General features: G+C 46.2%; 1 protein-coding gene across 1 annotated transcript in view; it reads left to right on the top strand.

Moving 5' to 3' along the window:
- The window catches only part of LOC311310618 (nesprin-2-like), a gene marked incomplete at its 5' end in the record, with an annotated part of 259,823 nt that overhangs the window by 24,510 nt on the left and 210,096 nt on the right, over positions 1-25,217 (top strand). Inside the window, 21 exon segments of the mRNA XM_084440128.1 lie at positions 121-324; positions 568-773; positions 1,173-1,280; positions 1,459-1,753; positions 2,236-2,334; positions 10,556-10,858; positions 11,565-11,912; positions 12,177-12,292; positions 12,736-12,865; positions 13,794-13,958; positions 14,156-14,224; positions 15,269-15,484; positions 17,962-18,159; positions 18,890-19,045; positions 19,164-19,396; positions 19,531-21,595; positions 21,703-22,043; positions 22,831-22,975; positions 23,400-23,600; positions 23,987-24,246; positions 24,952-25,102. Of these exon segments, the coding sequence (XP_084296254.1) occupies positions 121-324; positions 568-773; positions 1,173-1,280; positions 1,459-1,753; positions 2,236-2,334; positions 10,556-10,858; positions 11,565-11,912; positions 12,177-12,292; positions 12,736-12,865; positions 13,794-13,958; positions 14,156-14,224; positions 15,269-15,484; positions 17,962-18,159; positions 18,890-19,045; positions 19,164-19,396; positions 19,531-21,595; positions 21,703-22,043; positions 22,831-22,975; positions 23,400-23,600; positions 23,987-24,246; positions 24,952-25,102 (6,009 nt within the window).

The following is a 25,217-nucleotide window of genomic DNA, read 5'->3' as shown; positions in this document are numbered from 1 at the left end:
GTAGGCACCATTTTAGCTGTTTTTGCTCATTTATTTTTGTGAAAGTCAATTTTATCGCACCCGTTACATTACATAAGTGCTATGCATATAGAGTTGACTCTCCTCATCCTCCTCTTCCAGGTTATCGGGACCCAAATGAGGAAGAAGATCGATCAGGTGAACGAGTTCTTCTCGGAGACTGGGGAAATCCACAGACAGTTGGTGGCAGCTAAGGGACAGGTGGCCGCCAAGATGGCGGAGTGTGAGTCGTCTGTCCAGAAGATCCAGGATGCACTGGGCCACCTCGCTGCCTTGGATCCCACAGATCTCTGTACACAAATACAGGTACATGTAAAATAAAATTTAAAAAGAAGCCATTTCTAAGGCCTCATTTTATGTTCAGATTGAGAAGTACATTTACACATAGTAATGTTGTAATAATAATAATAATAATAATAATGCATTTTATTTATAAGGCGCCTTTCAAGTCACTCAAGGTCACCGTACAGGATAAAAAAGACAATAAAATATACAATAGACAAAAGATACAAAATAAAAAAATAAAAAACGTCTTCTCTCTCGGCGTAGGAGCTGTCTGCACAGCTGCAGATGCAGGCGGAGCAGGCGGACGGCCTGATGGAGGAGCTGCGTCTCCTGGCCTCCGTCACCGGCCCACAGAGCCTGCAGGACCTGGCTGCAGACTGCCTGCGTCTGCAGGAGAGCGTCTGCGCAGCCCGGCAGCTTCTGGCTCTCACGACTGCGCAGGCTGAGGAGGACGTCCGGAGAATGGACAGGTACTAACAGTCACAGGTTTACACCGATTTTGGGGTTAACTCCAAAATCTGTTTGTCTAATGTGTTCAAAAATATGTTTTTCTATTTTTATCTTGCGAAACCCTACAGTATATGAAAGATGTGAAATGTTATGCTAATTTTCCATCTGTTCACTTTCTCAAAAAAAGACTTCTAAGTATATGCACATGGCCACTGACTGCAGACTTTGCACAGACCATAACACCATACTGCTTCAAGTTCAGTTCCATGTCATTTCATGAATGACGGGTCGTGAAACAAGTTAATCCTGCTCTCTCGAGTTCAGGATGCATTCTTCTTCCTAATCTCTCCGCTCAACCTGAATGTTACTGCAGTTTGTAAGTGGGTGTGTCGACTAATGAGAATTCCCACGTGTGCTAGTCTGCAGAAGCAGTGTGAGAGTCTAGAGCAGTGGTTGAAAGCGTCAGAACCGAAAGCAGAGGAAGGAGAGGACCTTCGTCGCCTGCAAAAGGAAGTACTCGAGCACAGGTAAACAATCTATCAAAAGTCTTTTCATTTCTCATCTCATATTTTATGCATATCCTACATCACGCATGTATATCCTGTGATGAAAATAATATTAGAATCGAAATTATACTAGTCACACATTGCAAGATTGTATGGCCTCCTCACACACAGACTTGACCATCTTCAATTTCCCTTGCAGTGAGCAGGCGGAGGCCCTTGTTGATCTGGTGACATCGTTACACAGAAGCACACTCAAGGGGTCGTCCTTCCTTCAGCACGCTGGCAGGCTACTGGAGCGCTTCCGCAGTCTCCAGACCAGCATACTCGCCTCCGAAGCCGATCAGAGATCTCTTGCTGCTGAGACCCAGGTCTTCCAGACGCTGGCAAGAGACACCGGCGCCTGGTTTACGGCCCTGCGACAACAGGTTGACTCTGTAGTCGATGATGGTTCTGCCACCCGTAGCCAGGCTGAACAGAAACTACTCACGGCCCAGGTGAGGGAGCTCATCCCAGGGATCATTAGTAACCATAGACCTGTTTTATGGTGAAGGGAGGCCTCTGGCTACCAATGGCACTTAATGTAAGCAACAATGAGTCTTTAAATATTAGTAACACAATACTAAGGTATTTGGTCCTTCTACAGTATGTGCATTTTCTTCAAAATATTCTAAATGGCCCATGGCAAAATAATAACAAAAAGTAATAATTGCATGTTATTATTATTATTATTATTATTATTATAATTATTGTTATTATTAGTGTTATTATTATTATACTTTTATCATTCATTCATTCATTCATTCATTCATTCATTCATTCATTTATTTATTTATTTATTTATTTATTTATTTATTTATTTATTTATTTATTTATTTATTTATTTATTTATTTATTTATTTATTTATTTATTTATTTATTTATTTATTAGTTTGTTATTTTAAATGTATCACCCCCTACCCTTTGTTGTGCTGTGCAGGCCGTGCTGAGTGTGATGTCTGAGGCCGAGTCTCGTCTGGAGGACCTGAGGTCTGCTGGACACACGCTCACTCAGCGACGGGGCTTCGGGAGGGCAGAGGTACTGGGTGTGCTTCAGACAGTCAACAGCACAGAGGAGCAGTGGAGATCTTTTTTACAGCCGGCTGAACCACATCGCAGGTTGGTGACCACATGGGATTAATGTGCAATTCTACAACGGAGAGTTTGGATACTTGATTCTGATTGGCTAGCAGCTGTGGTAAAATACTCTGTAACCCACGGCTGCGACTGCATAACAATTAGGATTAATGCGCCGTCAATCTCATCTCCGCTATCGCGTCGGGCCTAACAACGCCCCGTAGCTGTGGTAAAATTCCCTGTAACCCACTGCCTCTCGTGGTCAATTGCTTAAATATCTCACCTGGAAACACACGCTTGTGAATTTTTCTTGTATTCTATTGATGCTTCACAGGTTGATTCTGTTCTATTGATCCATCAAATAGTCATCCGCAATAGATATACCAATTAACTTCAACACAGATTATTATGATGCTACAGAGGATTACCATGCTGTATATTTTATTTTAATTTTCGTTCAACATCAGAATGTATGGGTTTGAATAAAATAATACAAGACAAGTTGCATAGTAATACAAGAGAAGTTGCAAAGTAGTGATGGGAAATTAACTCTACAAATCTGAATCTCTCTCCTCTGATGGGGCTTTCGTGTTTGTCTCCTTCCTTCTCTTACGAAGTGGTTTGCCTGTCTCTGTCTCTGAGCTGGTTGCTGGCTTCTCTTTTCCCATCATCATCGTTCCGCTCCTGCTCCTTTTGCCCGAGAAACTTGCCTCGCCCAGGATGTGGCTGGACGAGCTCAACCGGGCACCTTCAGTTTCAGAACTAAGGCCATCACTAAGCTCTCCCTCAAGTATAGAATATGAATCACTTGGCATTGGGAGGGCAGGTACATTGGAAGGTACACCCTCGCCTGAATAATATATGGGAATTGATAGGGAGGGTTTATAGATTCTTCGACTCTTCAAAGTCTTGCTGCCATTATGCTCATTCTCCTCCTGTGCCTCATAGCTGTAGTGGCGTTTTAAGGTGGTGCTCACCACTTCACAAGTGCATTGACCAAAAGTAGTGGCCTCGGGTGTCTGAGGGGGAAAGAATATCGCACTGGTGCGTCGGGTTTCTGTGCAGCTTCTTCCAGGCATATCCAGTTTGTCGTTACTCTCCTTGCGACTCTGGAAGGAAAAATTAAGTGCTTTTCTGGACTGCTTGGTCATATTTACCGAACTAAGAATGCCTTGATGTGTGGATGGTACTATGGCTGTATCATGTCCAAATGCCCTTGAAAAGGTGCTCGTCGCTGAGCTTGTTTTTAGGGGGCAGTGGGCCCTACCATCACAGGGGAAGTCCGCCTGCTGTTCCTTGGCATTGGACTCATCAATTGAATCTTCTACTCGATGCAGATTCCTCTTGTCTGTCTCCTCTTCATCGTCCCCAGTTAATATTTGGTAAGTGTATGGGGTTACGCTTCTGTCCTTTTGAAAAACCTTGCCCCTCTCGAAGGAGCGGCGGGGATCTTCATCAGACCATTGCCTGGGTGTGGAAAGCATCTTGGACTTTCCTTGAGGCACTGTTGATGGTGGTTCAGTCAGTTGCACAGGTGCAGGGAAAACACCAAACCTTTGCTCAGCCTTTTTGGATTCTGTAGGCATTTTAAACTCTTCTACAGAGTTTGCTAAGGCCCTACTGTGTTGTATAGGTTTATTGGACATCTCAATCCTTTCTCTGTGCACAGAAGATAGCCTTGCCGTTCTTCTTGGGGGTAAAGGCACCTTGAACACTACCTGAGGTTCTTGGGTCAGCTCAGTCTGTGGTTTCGGCTGAGGAGAGACCTCAGAACCATTGTGGGTCTTCAGACTCGGTTCAATCCCATGATCTGAGACTCTCTCCTCTGATGCTTTCGTGTTTGTCTCCTTCCTTCTCTTACGAAGTGGTTTGCCTGTCTCTGTCTCTGAGCTGGTTGCTGGCTTCTCTTTTCCCCTCATCATCGTTCCGCTCCTGCTCCTTTTGCCTGAGAAACTTGCCTCGCCCAGGATGTGGCTGGATGAGCTCAACCGGGCACCTTCAGTTTCAGAACTAAGGCCATCATTAAGCTCTCCCTCAAGTATAGAATATGAATCACTTGGCATTGGGAGAGCAGGCACATTGGAAGGTACACACTTGCCTGAATAATATATGGGAATGGATAGGGAGGGTTTATAGATTCTTCGACTCTTCAAAGTCTTGCTGCCATTATGCTCATTCTCCTCCTGTGCCTCATAGCTGTAGTGGCGTTTTAAGGTGGTGCTCACCACTTCACAAGTGCATTGACCAAAAGTAGTGGCCTCGGGTGTCTGAGGGGGAAAGAATATCGCACTGGTGCGTCGGGTTTCTGTGCAGCTTCTTCCAGGCATATCCAGTTTGTCGTTACTCTCCTTGCGACTCTGGAAGGAAAAATTAAGTGCTTTTCTGGACTGCTTGGTCATATTTACCGAACTAAGAATGCCTTGATGTGTGGATGGTACTATGGCTGTATCATGTCCAAATGCCCTTGAAAAGGTGCTCGTCGCTGAGCTTGTTTTTAGGGGGCAGTGGGCCCTACCATCACAGGGGAAGTCTGCCTGCTGTTCCTTGGCATTGGACTCATCAATTGAATCTTCTACTCGATGCAGATTCCTCTTGTCTGTCTCCTCTTCATCGTCCCCAGTTAATATTTGGTAAGTGTATGGGGTTACGCTTCTGTCATTTTGAAAAACCTTGCCCCTCTCGAAGGAGCGGCGGGGATCTTCATCAGACCATTGCCTGGGTGTGGAAAGCATCTTGGACTTTCCTTGAGGCACTGTTGATGGTGGTTCAGTCAGTTGCACAGGTGCAGGGAAAACACCAAACCTTTGCTCAGCCTTTTTGGATTCTGTAGGCATTTTAAACTCTTCTACAGAGTTTGCTAAGGCCCTACTGTGTTGTATAGGTTTATTGGACATCTCAATCCTTTCTCTGTGCACAGAAGATAGCCTTGCCCTTCTTCTTGGGGGTAAAGGCACCTTGAACACTACCTGAGGTTCTTGGGTCAGCTCAGTCTGTGGTTTCGGCTGAGGAGAGACCTCAGAACCATTGTGGGTCTTCAGACTCGGTTCAATCCCATGATCATGCTCAGGATACCTCTCATTCATTTGCTGGTGTTTAATAGGTGGCTGAAAAACGCCATGGGTCTCTGTTGGCAACCTAGTCCCTTGTCTGGTCATTGTAGGCCTTTCAAATACATGCCATGTGTTTTGAGATGCCAGAGACTCTTGGGGGGATTGAAGGAGCTCCTCGATATATTTGGGCTCAACAGGTCTTGAGCACACGTCAGTCCTTTGCATGGGTCCACAGCACAGCTTAACCCTTTCAGTGTGTCCAGAAGACGGTTTTGAAGCGCTTTTTGGTGGGAGAGGAATTTTTAAAATGCTGTCTGCCTCTTGAGCAGATTCACTATTTTCACTTGGCGGAGCAGTGGCGTCCAGATTCCTTTTAAGCCACCGTTTGTTCTTGAGACACCGCACATGCTGCTGACTAATTCCTTGGCCGGAATCAGAGCAGTGCTCAGTCCATTGCTGATGTTCAACCGAAAGTTCAGTTGTTCGTCCTGACTCGCAAGATGGCTCAAGAGATGACTCAACCACTTGTTCATGTTTAGGAGATAACTCCATCCCTGGAGTGGGTTCTGGGGAAACATCAGGAGATAACTCCATCCCTGGAGTGGGTTCTGGGGGAACTTCAGGAGATAACTCTATCCCTGGAGTGGGTTCTGAGGAAACTTTAGGAGATAACTCCGTCCCTGGAGTGGGTTCTGGGGAAACTTCAGGAGATAACTCTGTCCCTGGAGTGGGTTCTGGGGAAACTTCAGGAGATAACTCTATCCCTGGAGTGGGTTCTGGGGGAACTTCAGGAGATAACTCCATCCCTGGAGTGGGTTCTGGGGAAACTTCAGGAGATAACTCCATCCCTGGAGTGGGTTCTGGGGGAACTTCAGGAGTTAACTCCATCCCTGGAGTGGGCTCTGGGGAAAACTGAGTGCCTTGGTCGGGATCTGGAGAAACATACGGTTGGTGTTCGATCTTAATGGAAATTTCAAATCCTACCTCAGTGTTTGTATAGGAATCCTGAAACTGCCCAATCCCATCCATGCACCCTGTGGAACACACACTTTGCTTCGATGTGAGATGTGGCTTGAATTCTCCATGGGACTCTTGAACTGGCTCAACATGTTGTTCAGGCTCACCGGAATCACTAACAGCTTTCCATTCATTTTCTAATTCTATCAGTTGCATGTGCTCAGAACAATGATCACGCTCTTGTGATTGCTTGATCACATCTTGAGGTTCTACTGACATTGCAGATGGAGATTCTTGCTCAGACTTGCTGGGCATTTCAGAAACTTCCCAGGAGATTGGATATTGCTTAGTACAGTGTTGGTGTTCTGTACAGTGTGTGGTTTTTGGAGATGATTGCTTTGTCAGTCTGCACTCAGTAGATACATCGACCTCTTGATAGATAGGTAACACTTCAATCCCTTGTTTGCTTTTGGGAAAAGGCCCAATCTCTGGCCATTGGTCAGAGGATTCCATCTCTTGCCAGGCTTCTGGAGAATACTTGAGCTCTGCTTCAGACTTTTCACACGGGGTAGCAGGTTGCTCAAGCACACGGGACATATCAAATAATTGTGAAGAGATTGAAGTGGTCTCTGTGCATCTGTTGTGGTCAAGGGATGACTCATGCCTATCCTCTTGCTTGGCCAGTAACTCAATTCCTTGATGGTGTTCTGTGGAAGGCTTAGTTCCTGTGTAGGGTACAGGATTCTCTTCAGTCTGTTTCAGCTCAGTCTGTGCTTCGGGCAGAGTGGATACCTCCAACACTTCCCAGGAACAGGGGGGCATCTCCATACCTTCACTCTCTAGGCATGTTTCAGTTCCCTGCTGTTTTTTGGTTTCATTTGAAATTCCTTCTCCCAGTGATAGAGTGCCGTGGTGTTCGCTGCCCTTGCACTCGAGGGCTGGAGGTTGTGGAGAGACATCAGACATTGAGTCCTGATTTTCTTCATCACTCTCCACAGTACAAGAAGAAGATGAAGCCAGGGGGCTGTTTGGGAATTGAGGAGATCCTTCCGATGAAGACGAGTCAAGTTCTTCAAAGCAGTCCATGTAGACATCACTCTCCACAATACAAGAAGAAGATGAAGCCAGGGGGCTGTTTGGGAATTGAGGAGATCCTTCCGATGAAGACGAGTCAAGTTCTTCAAAGCAGTCCATGTAGACTGAGGCGGGAGAAAGACATTCCTCTTCCTCAAGCTCCTCCAGTGCCTCCACATAGGGGGGGTCACTCATCTCCATCCCTGTGGGTGTAAGGGGAGAGAGACCGTCCTTCTGTGGGTGTTCTAGCCAGAGATCAACAGTGAGCATGTCTTCAGGATTTTCACCATCCAGAAATAGAAAAGGGAAACGTGTGTCCAGTCCGGACGGGCTTTCTGTGGAGGTCAGACAGGCAGGTGCAACAGGCCTTGAGGTTGTTTTTATTCTGGAGGTATCACCTGTAGGTCTCTCCTGTGTTTGGTCAGGTGCAGCATTGTTGTCTAGCTGGTGCAGGGAATATCCGACAGGATGCTTGCAGCTGGGATCCAAATTGTTACAACAATGGCTATGAAGAGAAGCAGGATCAGAGTTGTTTGGTGTAGTAGTGTGTTGAGCACACCCTCGATTTTGCCTGCACTCTGTCAAAAAAAAGAAAGAATGTGTGATGAGTTAAAAGCATGCAGGCTCAATATTTTTTATTTTGTCAGGAGAACATACAGTATACATATGTAAGTGGTTTAGAGTATGGAGTTTAATGGGACACATTTTAATTACACTAGATTTCTCTCAGTGACCTCTTGCTCCATATCTACTCTGTTTTGCTCACCTCTCAGGTCACAACAGCTGTAAACTTGGCAGTTTGAGTACAGCAGACAAGTAATGCAAAGCGTGAAGAAAATATTTAGACTGTTCATTTCTGCTCCCATGCTGTTTGGCAGTAAAATCAATGCACACTGATTTAAGGTACCATCATTGAAAGGTGGTTGTAGATAGCAACCTGATTATAAATACATGTTCTCACAGGGTAGACCAACTGCAGTACACCCATCAAACAAACACAGTAACCTAGACTTACAGTTCTGGTGGGTGTTGAGGCCTATTAGAATAGCAGTGCCCATCCTTTCTGCTACTGGTTTTCTATTGCATTTCCCACAAAGAGCTTCATTCCACTCTTTAATCCATTTAATCTAAGTTAGTCTGAACAAAATGTTTCCATGCCAGGACCATGACTACTGTATAAGCAAAACGATATGGTATGGTATAGCCTACACATTGTGATCCAAATGTTAATTTGATTAATTTCAAGCGGTGTCTAACACTTTGTATAATAATCTTTTATTTACTGTATGCTATTGACTCTTCTTTATTGAAAAACTTTCAATACAGCCTACACTACAGCACAAATGGGAGTGGTGCAGGTGTTGTACTGTACATACCTGAACAATCTACATGGTGCCGATGGATTACAGGATCCATTTTGTTGAAAAATCCTTTCTTAGTTGAGTAATTCCATTTAGTTTTTTTGTTGTTGTGCTAAAAAATCAATATTACCTGGTAGGTAAGTTTTAGTAATTACTTTGATGTCACTCTGGCAATTTTCTTGACTGGTCCTTGACTAATGACATCATAATGTCACTCACTTTGTCCTTGTCCTGTGACATGGATTCAGTCATAATGACAAACTGAGTGATGTCATAGAGTAAATAGGATTACATAATATATTATTACTATGGCAGTAATAACTACATTTTGTTGTTATGAAATGCAATAACAAAAGTTATTAGCATCTTTAGTTTATAATAGCCTACCTGCATGTTATGAAATTAAACATTTTAATATTGTGTACAGAGTAGGTGCAACAATAGTGTCTAATGTCACTCTCTGTACATCTAATTCATTTACTTTTGAGACAATCTATCCTGGTTGATCTAGTAGTAGTGAGCAAGCTAGTCAACTCCAACGTGAGGTCAGGATTTGTAGCCTAATTGTGATCAGCTGCTTTTCAAGCAGCGCCCCCCCATCTCCAACTAGGACTAGTGCAGAAGTGAAAGTGAAGTTTACAGCAGAAAAGTTCTGTTTCGAATGGTACCTTTGATTCAACATTTGGCTCTTGATAGCACAGGAGAGCATACTGAGACTGAGACTTTTGCATAATCCTGCTAACAAACAAACAAACAACCAAGAAACCTCTCGTGGTCCCGCCCCGTGATTCAGACCCACTCCAAGATTTAATGGATTCTAAGTTGAATCATGCTACACCCTTCCTTCAAGATTCGTGAAAATCGGTCGAGTAGTTTTTCCATAATCCTGCTAACAAATAAACAAACACAAGAACACACGCTACAGAAAACATGACCTCTCACCCTGCGCTGTCTCTGGGGCGGAGGTAATTACCAGACAAGAGAAGTAACCACAGGCTTATAGAAATCACAGATCACAGCTTATTTGAGTTTCTGCAGAAATGAATACCAGCACTGTAATGAGCCTATCACAATCAATCAATCAATCAATCAAAGCTTTATTTGTATAGCGCATTTCATACCCAGAGGCAACACAATGCGCTTTACAGAGAACAAGGGAGGTGGGCATACGACCCACCTCTACATATTCCAGAGGGAAGCAAAAAAACAGCAGCTTCATACTGCCTGGAGACGTATGATTAACAGATGTAAAAGCAACTCAAGGTTACTCAGTGAGTGTCAGCTCAGCTCAGAGATTACATTGATCTAATATCTTCAATCACACACTAATGACAGTGCCAGAGGCCAATTTAATGTTGGCGGCTGGTAAAAAGAAAAAGAAAAAGAAAAAAAAGTGTGAACCCTTTTTCATGCATGATGGCTGTTGCTGGGTGAACGCTGGCGCAAGTAGCTGCCACTGCCCTACACATCCTAAAAAATAAAAAGTTTTCCACTTTTCTTTTATGCTAATTGACACATTTGGGATTTTTTGGATTGATATTTATAACTATTTTGTTATTGTTGTAACTTTGTAAATTTTGTGTCTGTATTTACTTGTTTTTAACCATGTACGTGACCTTGAGTGTTATGAAAGGCGCCTTGAAATAAAATTCATTATTATTATTATTATTATTATTATTTCCTATCGTTTGAATCAAGTCTTCCTCCAATCTCTTGTTCCCTCTTTTCCAGTCTCGTGCAGTCAGAGTCTGAGCTCCCGTCCTTCCTGTCTCAAAGGCAGCAGGCGCGCTCCCTGGCCGAGGAGCTCCAGCACCAGACAGCCCAGCTTGCTCTGCGCTTCCCCTGGCCAGGAGCAGCTCAACGAGGGCAGACTGCCCTCCAGGCCCAGGGTCTGCTGGACCAGACCGAAGCTTTGGGGCCGACCTTCTCCGCCCTGCGAGCCCAGAGGAAGGAGCTGGCCCGCCGCACCAAGGACCGCATCTGGGAAGACCCTTCCTGGGCCGCGCTGGAGGACTGCCAGCCCTCGCTGGTCAAAGAGCTCAATGTAGGTAGACTGAAGCTGAATGTTTTTGTTTCTGACTTGAAGCTTCACAATCCACTTAATCACTTAATCACTTTCCCCTTAACCAGGGGCTGTGTTTAAGCCTTGAGGACGGTGTGTGTAGAGAGAAGAGGTGTGTCCAGTTAGTACAGGATTGCCGCCACGCTCTAGACTCCTTCCAGGAGAGGATGGCAGGATTTAAAGACCAGACGGCAGACCTGAATCAACTGAATGCTGATGTAGTGGCCCAGGAGGTGAGATGCACCAGGATGTGTGTCAGGACACACACACACACACACACACACACACACACTTGCCCATGCGCACGCACGCACGCACGCACGCACGCACGCATGCACACTCACTCACTCACTCACTCACTCACTCACTCACTCACTCACTCACTCACTCACTCACTCACTCACTCACTCACTCACTCACTCACTCACTCACTCACTCTGTCTCTGTATCCCTCTCCCTCTCTGTTTCCCTCTTTCTCTCTCTCTCTCTCATTCTCTCTCTCTCTCTCTCTCTCTCTCTCTCTCTCTCTCTCTCTCTCACAAACACACACACACAGACACACACACACACACACACACACACACACACACACACAAACACACACCTGTAGATCCAAAAGCCCAATTGATACAAAGATTTAACGAGAAATTTTGAAATTTGAAAACTGAATTTGAATGTGCCCCAGCAGGCTTTGCTACAGGAAGTGAGAAGCATGGAGAAGGAACTCCTGGAGCTGGTGTCTCTAAAGGACTTCCTGTTGAGCAGCTGCACAGACGAGGGTCAGGCCTTTCTGTCGCCGCAGGTCAAAGACCTCGGTGACCATAAGGAGGCGCTAGAGAGGGCGCTGGAGAGCTGCATCAGGGAGAGGATGGTCCAGCTGGAGGAGACGGCTCAGAGAGACCTGCAGTTCAAGGAACAGGTGTCCAGCCTGCAGGTGGCGCTGCAGGGCTTGTCTGAGCGTCTGGCCAGCCAGAGGGAAATCCCCCAGGGGCTCGTTGATCTCATTCAACTAGAGCAGCGCTGGAACAGCCTGAAGGTAAACAAAAAGCTGATACTTTTTAAAGGTTACCAAAAAGTATATACTTAAAAAAAAATATATATATATATATATATATGATATAATTTTAATATATCTACTTAAAAAAAGTAATAAAAATAATAATAATATATATATATATATATATATATATATATATATATGAATAAAGTAGCTGGTCATTATTATAAAAGCAACCCTGCCAAACCGAACGCAGACCTTAGTCATGATGACTCACTCACTCATGAAGACTGTTTACCTCAGGACTGTGAACAGAGCTTGACAGAGCTTGCAGCAAGAATTCATGACCTTCGAACTGCAGAAGGGCTTCCAGAGGATGTGATTCTGGCTGTGGATGCAGTTGCCAAAAACCTTGACAGGTATGTTCTGTGCCTCACAGCTCCCAGTGTTTGAAGTGGTACAAGTACAGTACAGTATGTACGGTACTGTTACAGCTAAAGCACATTGTGTTTCCTCTGTGTATGAAAGGCGCTGTACAAATAAAGTTTGATTTGATTTGATACAGTATTGAAATGTTTTCCTCCTCTCTCCTCATCTCTCCTCATCTCCTCATCTCTCCTATTCTCTCCTCATCTCTCCTCCCCTTTCCTCTCCTCTCTCCTCATCTCTCCTATTCTCTCCTCATCTCTCCTCCTCTCTTCTCCTCTCTCCTCATCTCTCCTCCTCTTTCCTCTCTCCTCTCTCCTCATCTCCTCTTCTCTCCTCATCTGTCCTCCTCTCTTCTCCTCTCTCCTCATCTCTCGTAATCTCTCCTCCTCTCTCCTGCTCCCTCACCCCTACTCCTCTCTTGCTCTGTTCGTAGTCTGAGGCCATGCTTGTGTGAAAGGCAGCAGGGCTTGGCTGACCACACAGCCGCCAGCGTGAGAAAGACTGCGGGCCAGCTGCAGCGCTGGAGCCAAGAGGCCCAGTCACAACCCCGAGATTCCACCCAGGTAAACACCGCTTCGCTAAAACAACTATCTATCCGTTCTTGTGTTCTTTCATCTGTTCATCTCCCCATCCGTGCGTGCATCCATCGGTCAACACATCCCGTATTTCTAGCCAGCATGGAAATACTGTTTCCAGGGAAGTCTGGCAATGCAGATAATATAATTCCCCATTTTGAGTTAATACCAGGCAAGGCAAGTTTATTTGTAGAGCACATTTCAGCAACAAGGCAATTCAAAGTGATTTACGTGAGACATTAAAAGCATCAAGACAAAGTGCAACACATAAAAGGTCATATAAAATGAAATGCAAAAAAGGACATTTCAAACTAAATAATAAAATACAAAATAATAAATTTAAAAAAATACAGGAATACCAGAGTTATATTGGTCCTCTTCTTTTCACTGCTGCAGTAATACAGCTTTGCAGGGGCATTTCCCAGCCAAGCTATTATAGAAATGTCACAAGCACACCTGGGATCACTCTTGAGCCATTAAGAGCACTCTCATTTTGGAATTTGTTAATAAACATGTTTTTGTAGAACATTGAGTTTTGAACAGAATGTTTGATAGAACATAACAGCTTTTGGTTTCCTAAGCAATTCATGTTGCAGCCTTCATTCAGCTTGGCTTAATACATTGATCGATTTATACATTAGTTAACATTGATTGGTTGGTTGGTTGATTGATTGATTTATTGGTTAATTGATCGATTGGTTAATTGATTGATTGATTTATCGATTGATTCATTGATTGGTTGATTGGTTGATTGGTTGATTGGTTGATTGCTTGATTGATTGATTGATTGATTGATTGATTGATTGAATATTCATTAGTAATCAGCCTCTATGCACTTGTATATCTTTGTCTGGTGATGAAGTAAACATGTTGAAAATAGGTGATCTGAAGGGGCTCTGGTATTCCTCCTCTACAGGCCACACTGAACGCAGGGTTGCGACTCCAAAAAACTCTACGAGAGGCTCTCTCACAGCCAGCCTTCCTACACAGCTGCCTTGGGAAGAAGCGCTCAAAGAAGCTGGTGAAAAACAGCTCAAACGTCCTCAGCAACAGTGAAACTCTGCTCACATCCCTATCCCAGGTGAGCTACCAGCATCCAGTCATAAAACTCAATCAGCTACTATCGAATCATAACGATGTCAGATTGTAAGATTTATGTTGCTTCTTATTTATTGGTCACTTTAATAAAAAAAAGATTTGTATATAAATATACAATACTGTGGCAGGTGTATATATTTTCATACCATGAGGCCATAATGATTGTTGATTTTATTGTAGATGGCTGATGGCAGTGAAGAGGTGGACTCAGACCAGAAGAGAGCGGGCGTCACACCTGACGAAGGCCCCGTGAGCAGTAAAGGACCCCTTTTACCACAACCTGTTGAGACAGTTAGCATGGAAGGGATTGAGTCGGCTCATGCGTCAGGCCCGGAGCCCGGGAAACATCCAGAAAGAGACACAGAGACACGAACGCAAAGCAACAGAGTCCACTCTGGAGGATCAGGAGACACTGGTGAAAAACCTACCAGGAAAACGAAAGACCAGCGAAAGAGAGCTAAAGCCAAAAAACGGGACGTGGACCGCATTTCCCAGAACACCTGGCAAAAAGAGAGATCGGCCACAGACGTGGCTGACGGGCGGAGTCAAACACGGACGCACAAGGGAGATACCTCAAACCAAACTCAAATCGCCGGCTCTGATATCCTAGCCACTCTCCCTCCAAAGACCAAGACCAGCATCCAACGTGGGGGGACAACGTCCCGCCAAACGGAGCCAAGTCACGGAGACACAACCAAACCTCCCCAAAAAATAGCCACTGTCAACCAGCCAGAGAACCATGATGGCTGTACTCTAGACCCTCTGATGGGGGAAGTCAGTGAACGATTCACAGACACGATGCCCAGTAGTGGTACTCAGACCGAACAAGAGTCGCCCCTGAAAGTAGTCACCATCATCCCGGTTACAGATTTAGATGCTAACCGCACTGACAAAACTCTCCATCAGGAAGGACCTCCTTCCTCTACTAACCAGGAGTCTGAGCCCCATAGCTTCGTGGAGCTGAGGACAGAGGTACAGTCAGAGGTTGGAACACATCTCAGACGTGTGTGTGAGGGGTCACATACACAAACACACCCAGCGGAGGAATTGCAATCAGACACAAACGTACAACCAATTAAGAAATGTCCGTCACAGACTGATACTCAACACCGAGAGGAGTCCAGTGGCGCTAAGAAAGTGTTTACAATCATGTTAGACATGGAGGTGCCTCAATCTGAGTCTCAGGGTATTCGGGCCACGCAGCCCTCGGGAGGAAGTGGCCCGGATACATTCACCTCACAAGACTCGGAGTTGCCTTATATAAAGGGTGACCGCACTCACATGTCTACCAAGAGAACCACAGAGAATAAAACCATGCAGCCCACCAAGTCAAAGAGCAGGAACAGGAAGCATCCTAAAGCAGAGGGCACCAAGCCGAACGAGAGTGAAACGGAGAGAGCCAAGTCGAAGAGCCTCTTGGAATTGAAGGGAACGGAGTCAAAACGCCTTGACGAGTCTCAGTTGATGAGTCCCCCATTGCAAGCCCCCTCGGTGTCAAAGAACACAGAGGTGATGGGATCAAAAACAAAGAGTGATGCACCCAAGGGCCCCAAAATAAAAGGGAAAAGTTCCAAGATCCTTGAATTGACAGCCCCGGGGGTAACATCCGCTGAATTAAAGATCGGTCCTCATTCTGAATCGGGGATCACTGAACCAGAGTCTGCTGAACTGGGACAGACGTTGTCCCCAGACATCAGAAAGGCAACAACTACAGACCATGCTCCCACAGGCCGGACTGACGCCATGCTTTCACAGACCACAGACCAGACGTGCCACCGACGTGTCTCAGACCAGCTCCGGTCTAGCAGCAGGCCCCAGACTGACGGAGGTGATGCAGCAGAGTCTTCTGTCCCACTGAGGGAATCTGCAGCCCCAGACTCCAGGGAGGGCAGGAGTGAGACACCCTCACAGGAACAGGAACAGGTTGGGGATTTTTTTTTTGTCCTGAGCCCCCTCACTTTTATCTTTCTTTCTTTCTTTCTTTCTTTCTTTCTTTCTTTCTTTCTTTCTTTCTTTCTTTCTTTCTTTCTTTCTTTCTTTCTTTCTTTCTTTCTTTCTTTCTTTCTTTCTTTCTTTCTTCCTTCCCTCCCTCCTCTACCCTATCTCTCAGTGACCTGAGTTCTTGTGATGTGTTCTGCACCGTTGGCTACGTCAGAGGATTTTCCGGACGAGCACCGAGCATGTTGAATCTACGTCAGAGCGAGCGGGCACGTCGATTAAGAGATACAAGTGCTTGGCTGTTACAGACGTTACGGGAGTGACCTGCAGTAGCCTGTTACTCCTAGTATTGAAACACATTACAGCAGGTTACTTGAAAGAACAGAAATAGGGCCTATAAACTGTAACATGTAGGCTACAGTAACAGCTCTATAGCCTAATATACTAGGGGCAGGAATTAACCTAACCCTAACCTAAATATATGGATTCAGAGATCACGTGACAAATAAATTCCAGTAGGCTAACCGTCGCTAGCTGCTGAACAGAGAATTGGCTATCCCGGCTAGGCCGCGCACTGCTCGCAGCAGAAATTGAGTCTCACTCCTGATGAAGCTGATTCTGAAACCTCCAAGCGTTTCTTTTGAAAGCTGGGAGATTGGTTGATCAAACAAAAGTTGCTCTGCTTATACACCTCCTCTCTATACATGTTTCGTTTGACTGACCTACAAAATGTCATCGTTTTGATACGTAAAAGAAGCTCTGTCGAGCCAGACGTGGTTCTGAATCCCCTCTTTTTCAAGGTGCTGAGATCTAGTCCCAAATCCGTTACCCTACAAAATAACATTTGATTAAAAACAGTAAGAAACAGAGGTTGACAACCCAACAAGTACTTCATTACCTTTTTGATGATACAGACTACAACTAGTACAGTATGGTATTTATTCTCACACAGGCACAGAACGTACACAGTAGTTGCCCGTGAGCAGAGCGCTCAAATGCAAATTTGCGAAAAGTTCTTTTTGCCCCGACACAGTGGACGTTAGTTCTCTGACGTGTCTGACACCTTTAAGGTGAAGTTCATTTGATTTCACTGAGCATCACCCACACTCAGACATCAGTCTGCACTTGTCTGACATTTACAGCTCATTTGCTGCGCCTCTTCGATCTGTGTACCAAGACCAGGTAGTTATCAAAAGTAGAAAAGACATTCTCTTCTCCTGCCTCGAGGAGTTTTTTAGGAGTGTCAGTGAGAGCAGTCACTTAGTCTTCTCCCAAGGATATTTGACATTTCCAGGCTCTGTTTTTTTTTTTTCTCCATCATTCAAGATCCTACTTGAAGAGCTAGGCTATTATTCTGCAATGCATTTGGTGTTATAATGGGCATCGCACAGTTTGACATTTGAAGGTCACAAGTAATCTCAACGTCAAATTGTAGAAAATGCTTTTTCATGCTACTATATTTTTCTTTCCAGAGGAATTTGCTCCCCCTAGACATGTTTCCTTGCCAAGACCCAATTCACAAACCTGTACTCATTAAACTCATTAGTCTTTCGTTTGCCTATTCACTATAGACATGACATGGTGGAGGGTTAATTATATTTAACTACATATTAAATAAACCTTTATTCTTTACGTTACTTTGCATAATTTCATGTCACATGTCGGCCGTAGTCTGCAGTCTCCTCAAACCAGTTCCCACTGTTTTCGTGTCCCCAGGCCATGCCTGCCTCGACACACCTTTGGCTGTGACCCATTCTATTCTTCTTAAAATGCATCCTTCCTTATCCTCCTTTACCTACAGTAGTGTTCGCTAGGAGAGTAGGAGAGAATGCATCTTCAAAGTATTGGAACGGGGCCCTTCTCCCTCAGGGTAGAACTAGCTGCTTAGCCAGTTGCATTCTTGCTTTAATAGCTGCACGGACTCGCCGGGCCGGGTAAACACTGCAATCTTTCGCTGAGAGGGAGGGAGAAAAAACAACCAGGTTTGTTATTATCTAGGTTAAACACGAGATATGAGCAGCGATGTGACAGCGCCTCGTTGCTTCCAGATGTTTCCACAGCCCCTGGACGGGAGCAGGGCCGAGGGGAGCGCTCTGGTTCTGACTCGGGGGCTGACGGGCGACGTTGGGGGAATGGAGGCTGCGGTCGGGGGGCTGGCGTCCGGGGATTCCCCTCGCAGCATGTCCACCATGCAGGGAATCCTTTCTGAGGCGCGGGGGTTTGTGGAGGGGAGTGCCATCACTAAGGTGAGTAGAGGTATACTATACGTACCCGCCAGGATATAGGTTACAGTATGGAACGGGGTCTAGCGAGAGGCTTTGTAATGTTAAAGCTGTGGAGAATGTTTCTCTTTTGGATAACAGTTCAGTCCCGAACATGTGACATGACATGAAGCTCAACGTCTCAGGACTGACTTATCATCACACTTGAATCCATTTTTTCACATTATAACCACTAATTCTGATGTTGCCTTTGCTCTCACATGGGTAAATCGGTAAGCTAAATATGTTTTTATCCACAAAGTATGTAAACAGTCCAGTGAACTGCATGGATCACTGACTTGATTTGAAGTTGCCTGGGCTTGACGATAGGGTATTCCCAAGATGCCTGTGGCAGGAAGCAGCACAGGAAGGAGTCCATCAGATTATGGGATTTCCTCTGGGGCTCTGGAAACTCTCAGTGACTCTAGCACATCTTCTTTTTGGATGCAATCTGTAACCATCATGTCCAGCTATGACCTCTGTCATTGAGTTATCATTTGAGGGCGTATGATTTGCAAGTGTATCCGATTGTTTTATAGATATGCCACTAGGCTGAATTACCACTGGAAAAAGTGAATGTGTCCCTGATTGTACCTTCAATATCATACATTACATACAGTACATAATAACATTTATGTATGTAATGTATGTCAAGCACCTCTTTTTTTTTACGAAGGGTTAATTTGTAATTCAGTTTTTCTTCTTTGTGTCCAAGGGAGCTCCGCATGTTGATCCGACTTGGTACCTGGCGCCCTCACCCAGAGAACCACAGACCCGGCTGCGCCAGACGGTCCTCAGGGTTCTAGGGTGCCGGTACCAGCCGGCCCAGCTTGACCCTACAGCCATGGCCCGGCAACTACAGGAGGCTGAGGTGAGAGACTCGTTTTTTTTGTTTTTATTTACCTTGAATTTTAGTTGTTCCAAGAAAGGACTGAGATCCCTGGTACTCTGACTGAGGGCGGCGGTCTTTCTGGCGGTCTGCATTGCAGGTCTGCCGAGGCTCGGTGCTGGAGCAGGTGGCTGCGATAAATGGCGCTGGCGCCAAAGAGACTTGTGGCCCGGAGGCCATGGAGGGGCGGTGGAGAGTCGCCATGCTGGAAGCTTCCGCCACAGTACAGGTCAAAGAGGCTCAACTCCGCCTGGTCACTCAGTATCACGAGCAGATGCAGTTGATGCGAGACAGCCTGGACGCACTAGCAGCTGAGGTGGCGGACTACAGCTTGTAAGTGAACCAGCCGACTGATCCGTACTACTGCACAGTTGTGAAGTTATAACAACCTTTGCGGGTAACTGCTTACTTAACATGTTATTTTATGGTTCTTTCACAATCTCCCTCTGTTCTTGGGGATGTGGCAGGGACGCTTTGGGAAGCAGCGACCTTCAAGTTGAAAAACTCCGCACCCTCCTGTTTGCCATGAAGCAGCAGAAAGCCGTGATCAGGGAGCTGCTCCACTTGTGTAGCCAGGTGTCGGCCCACCTGAGCGAGGCCGAGGTCTCCGGGGCTCTCCTCCCTGATCTCAGGGATCTTCACGACGAGTGGAGGTTCGTAGAAGGGACCTGCAACAGGACCATGTGGCACGCCTTGGTTTCCTCCTCTCAGACGGACAGCCTTCTACAGGAGGCGAAGCAGCTGCATATCAGGCTTGAAGCTCTTCAGATGTCCAGCTCTCTCATGCAGTCCTTTCAATCGCAGCAAGACAGCCACCGAGTTTTAGAATTGATCCTAAAGGTTGTCGACCTAAAAGCGTTTAACCAGCAATACTTACACCTGCTGGGTTTATTGGAAGATCTCTCCCAATTTGCGCTAGGACAAAAAGAGAAGGAGAAGATTAACAATGTCTTTCTTGGTTTGAAGTCATTGTTCGATCTCAATCAGAAGCAGCTTGATGTGCAGCCCCCTAACATTGTCAACTCCTCTCTAGATAAAATCACCAAGCAGATACAGGAATGGGTCACCTGGGCAAAACAGGCTGAGAACCATATCACGTTAGGGAGAAGGCTGGGCCTCTTCCCTGAAGAAGCCCGTACACAAATTACCAGGATGAGGAAACTGCAATCAGACATTGTGTCCATGCAGTTTAAGGTGCACTCAGAAATAGGAGACATGAGAGCACTAACCTCAGACCTTGACAAGGGGGATATTGACAAAGTGCTGATCACACTGAACACCCTGGAGAAACTCTATAAAGCCATCACTGACAGCTCTGCTTGCACTCTAAAGGAAATGGAGTATTCCCTGCAGGGAAGGGAGAAGCTATTAGCCCAGATCACAAAAATGGATGCCTGGCTAGCGGGTGCACACATTGAAAGAGAACTTTCCACAGATGTAGAGGATGGAGTAGCAGCCACATTGCCAGAGTTGGAAAGGAAGCTCAAATCCCACCAATCTACCATGAAGGATGTGGAAAGACAACTGTCCTTCGCCGATACCTTCCTGGAGAAAACCAAAGAGATGGCTCCGGAGTTGAGTCCGGCAGAGAGCCATTACCTGATCAACAAGGTCATGGGCCTTCGGCTAGAGCTGGACGGAATGCTGGCCTGTGAGAAGGTCACCATCTGGGAGCTTGAAGAGCTTCTTCATGTCCAGCGCTCTTCAGCTGAGGAGCTGGCCAATGTCCAGAAGAGCTTGAGACAGATAGCGGTTGATCTGGAGAGGCAGACGTTCCCGGTGACCGAAGACACCCTCTCGACCACTGAGCACTTGATGCACATGCTCCTGGAACACCAGTGTGATATACAGGAACTCCAGCATTGCCAGGAGGACCAGAGAGGCGCCCTCTTGTGCACCATTGCTGAACTGCAGGAAAATATAAAATCTCTTGACGGCCACGCCATGGAGCACGGGAAGTACCTGAGCCTCAGGCAACACATGGAGGGCGCCAGGGATGCGGTGGAGGGACGAATCAAAGTTTCCAAAGACAGGAGCGTCAGTGTGGGTGAGAGGTTCAGGCTATGCCAGGCTCTCCTGGTGGAACTTTCTCTGGTGAAGGCAAAATGCCAAGAGGCCGCAGACCAGCTGGAGGCCATATCTCAGGACTTGTACCCATCCCAGATTACTTCAGAGAGACAGAAGATCCACCAGGCCATGGAGGACCTGGTCTCCTGGGAACTCGCCATCACCAATGACATCAAAAGCCTGGAGGAGAAGCTTCTAGAAGGTCTCTGCTTCCACAATGAATTTCCTGCCATGATGAACCTTCTCCAGCAGACAAGGCAGACGGTAGTGGGAGCAGAGCCAGTGGACCCAGATGAAAGGGCGATAGATAGCCATCTACGGGGGTGCTTGGTAATTTGGAGGAACCTGGAGTCCGGAATGAGGATGTTGGAAATTTTGGGACAGAGGGCAAGGGTTGACATGAGGAAGTTTGGGGAACTGTTCGCCCTGAGGGATGCAGCCATGAAAGAGTGCCACAAACGCATGGTAACTTGTTTTATTACACACTTTGACCGATCACATTTGACTGCTATAACATGCATTGCACACACATGACACCCTTCGATGCATTCAGTGTAAGATGTGTTCTGTAGGAGGGTTTGTCCCAGGCCCGGGAAGCTCTGAAGGATTACCACTGGGCCGCGCAAGGGGCCGCAGCCTTCCTTCACGACGCCGAGACCGCCTTCCTGTCACCTCTGGGTGGGTTTTTAGACTGCGCCGAGGAGCGACAGCACACCCAGCGCGCGCTAGCTTCCTTTGAGGAGAGACTCCAGGCGCATATCTCCCATCTCCTGGAAGTGGTACCCCAGCCAGCCTCCTGCTGCCTGTCTTACCCCCTGACGGAGCAGCTCCACATCCGGGTCCTGAGTCACATGCTGGTGGGAAGGGCCATGCTAGAAGCCCAGAATCAGCTCAGACTAGAGGCGCTGCAGAGGTACCGTAGGCCTCTCATTCACACCACCACCATGTTGATGTATTATGGAATATTCATAGGCCCATTCATCAAAATTGTGTATTTATATTAGTTGATATACATGCTATTTGTATTATATCCATAGATTCCACGTTTTCTCTTTTTTATTTGCAGTAAACACAATGTCATAGAATCCGTATCTAGCTAACATAATGGTGTAGTCTGTAATCATAAACTATAATCATAATCTAGGGGCTGAGCCAGTAACCAAGGTATTTGCACTGGTCCCACCACTATCCAAACACTGTAGCAATTGAACGCGGTCCTGCCAACATTTCGGTCTCCGATTAGCTGCCTGACCATTATGTAGGTCACAGAGCACAGACCTTGTGTCAGAATATGCTCAGACATGTTTCCACCAATAAAATTCCACCAGTGTTCCCCTACTCTCCTACATCCACTCCTGTGCACCCAAATACTCAGGTCTAAAAAAGGTATGCGAGTGCAGTACCAGGAAATGAGGCACTGTAGGGGTTCTTGGTATACAAGTAAATTATAGCAGGTTCGGGTTTTGCACTCTGGTAAATTGAGTTGGAGAGCTGTAACTTTCCCTTAGCTTTCATTAGCAATATTATGATTCAAACTCAACTAGGGGTCTGGCATAGAGGAGAAAAAAGTTTGACCAAATACGGCATTGAGTCATTTGGAGTAGCAGGGATTCAGAAAAAAAAACTTTTTAATTCACTCTCAGCGAAAACTTTTGAATGGCAATTTTATAACTTTCTTTGTTTGGTATTTGCCCACAAAGGTGTGCAGACAGACAGCGCCTGCACAGGAAGTGTCATGAAGAGGTCTGCCGACTCTTGAAGAGCTGTGAGGCCAGGCTCTCTGAGTGTGCTGCCCTGGAGGTGACCTCTGACCCAGAGTGTGCTCAGCTGCAAAGTCAAGTGAAGGTAGGTTGGCCTGGTGATTCATTACAAGAGTATAGTATAGTATACAAGAGTATAGTATAGTAATATAGCACAGTAAAGTCCCTGTTATTGCCTGTTGAAGTAAAGGTAAAATAGAAATAAAATAAACCAGTGCTTTACTTTATTCACACACTTATCACAAATTAACCCCATGATTACTGGAAATTATCCATTAATATTACCCCCCTGTAATAACCCTCACTTTAACCAGTTGTTGCCTCACTAGAGTGGAAGTGGATAGTGTGAGCATTCTATAGATTATCTGCAGATCACTTGGAGATTATCAAAATAGGGGTCGGTTTACGTTGGGTGTGTGTGTCGCCTTCGTATTTTTATCTGAACTGGGATGAAAGTATTTGCTGGGTGTCATAGCGCAGATCTGGGTGTTGTGTCTCTCCGTGTGAAGGCCCTTACGGAGGAGGTGCGAGGCCTGGCGGGGAGGCTGGAGGAGCTGAAGGCCGGATGCCCGCTACGGGGGTGCGGTGTGGGCACGGACGGGGCGCTGGGGGCGCTCTGGAGGCGCTGGTCGTCACTGCGGCATGGCGTCAGCCTGCTGCGGGCGCGCTCTGAGCAGAAAGGAGAGGAGTGGAGGGACATCGGCATCAGCGTGGGTTTGATTGTATACGACTACATGCATGATGGCGTTTCCATAGCTGTGTTCGGAATCGCTCCCTCGTTTCCTCACTCCCTATTCCCTATATAGGGTTCACCATGTAGTGAACTACCTAGGGAACGGAGAAAATGTAGGGTACATGCACTGTTCCCTGCAAATCAAGGTGAATTGTGGGTAATAAATAGTGGACTATATAGGGAACGAAAATTCCGTGGAGAATTCGGACACTACAAACAAAATGGCTGATGCCCTATATAGTGCACTATATAGTGAATAGTGAGCGATTCCGAACACAGCTCATGTGTTAAACCATGGACCCATTTGTTCCTGTGAGGACTGTGTTGGATGAGAGGTCGGTTGTGTGTTTCTGGGGATCTCAGATGAAGCAGTGCAGCAGCATCTTAGACATGCTCCAGGCTGACCTGTCTGACGGCTCCAGCGTGAGCTCCACTCCAGGGGACCCGGAGGAGCTGTTGGCCCAGGCAGAGGAGCACCACGCCAGGCTGGAGCAGAGTCAACGATCCCTGACCTCCCTGGAGCTCCGACTGGCCCAGGTTCTGGGTGTGTCCGGTCCAGTAGAGGCAGCCAGCCCAGTGCCGGTCTGTCAGGAGCTGGAGGAGATGCAGGAGAGATGCAGGAGGTGGAGGACATCATGTGTTTTAACTACACAGCTTTTTAGATCACTTTCTCTTATACCTATTTTACTCCCGTCAGTTCTCAATTCTGCCATTCTGTCATCCTTTCTCTCTCTCTCTCTCTCTCTCTCTCTCTCTCTCTCTCTCTCTCTCTCTCTCTCTCTCTCTCTCTCTCTCTCTCTCTCTTGCACATGTACAGATGAAGATAATTGTAAAGTCACTCAGCTTGATTTCAAAGCTTTGATGTGAGAGTAGATCTTTGTGTGTGTGTGTGTGTGTGTGTGTGTGTGTGTGTGTGTGTGTGTGTTAAAGTCCATCTGAAACGGACGTCATCTAACTTCCGTAGTTTGACGTATTTCCGACTCAAACAGGCTATAGGGGCGTTGACATAACGTTTAGAGGAATTTGACTGGAACGTTGACAAGTTGGCGATTTATAACAACTTTAGTCAGATTCGACAGATAGCTTTGATTGACGGGTGGATGTTGTGAGATTATTGGTTGATCTTGCTCTTGCATTGCCTGCGTAAGCACTGTGGAGATTTTGTTTTACAGGAATTAGATTACAAGGACACAGACATTTTGAAAAATATTTGGCATGTGATCCAAAATCGAATAAAAAGTAAATTTTGATTTCATTGCGTCTTTAAGCGTGGTGAGGTGTGAGGTTCATTCACACGCAGAGGGTGACCCTGACTTGTCCCTCCGCAGCCTGAGAGAGCAGTGCATGCTGGTCCGGGCGGCGTCGCTGGCGGAGGAGGGGGAGAGGCGGGGCTGGCAGGAGGCCATCAGAGAGGTGGAGCAGCAGCTGGTCACCCTGCCCTCTGACCTGGAGCTCCGCCCCAGCGCCCGCCAACAACAGGTCAGCCTGGTTACCATTCTGGTTTGGTCATTGTTCTTTGCAATATTTTATTTTATCAGGATGAAAATGACAAATAATGACAAATTAACGCAATGTGGAATTGGAATCGTTATTT

Source organism: Borostomias antarcticus, assembly GCF_949987555.1.
Source record: "Borostomias antarcticus genome assembly, chromosome: 6".
Lineage (NCBI taxonomy): Eukaryota > Metazoa > Chordata > Actinopteri > Stomiiformes > Stomiidae > Borostomias > Borostomias antarcticus.
The sequence above is the reverse complement of the archived record's forward strand: the minus strand, read 5'-3'. Positions and strand labels throughout refer to the sequence as shown.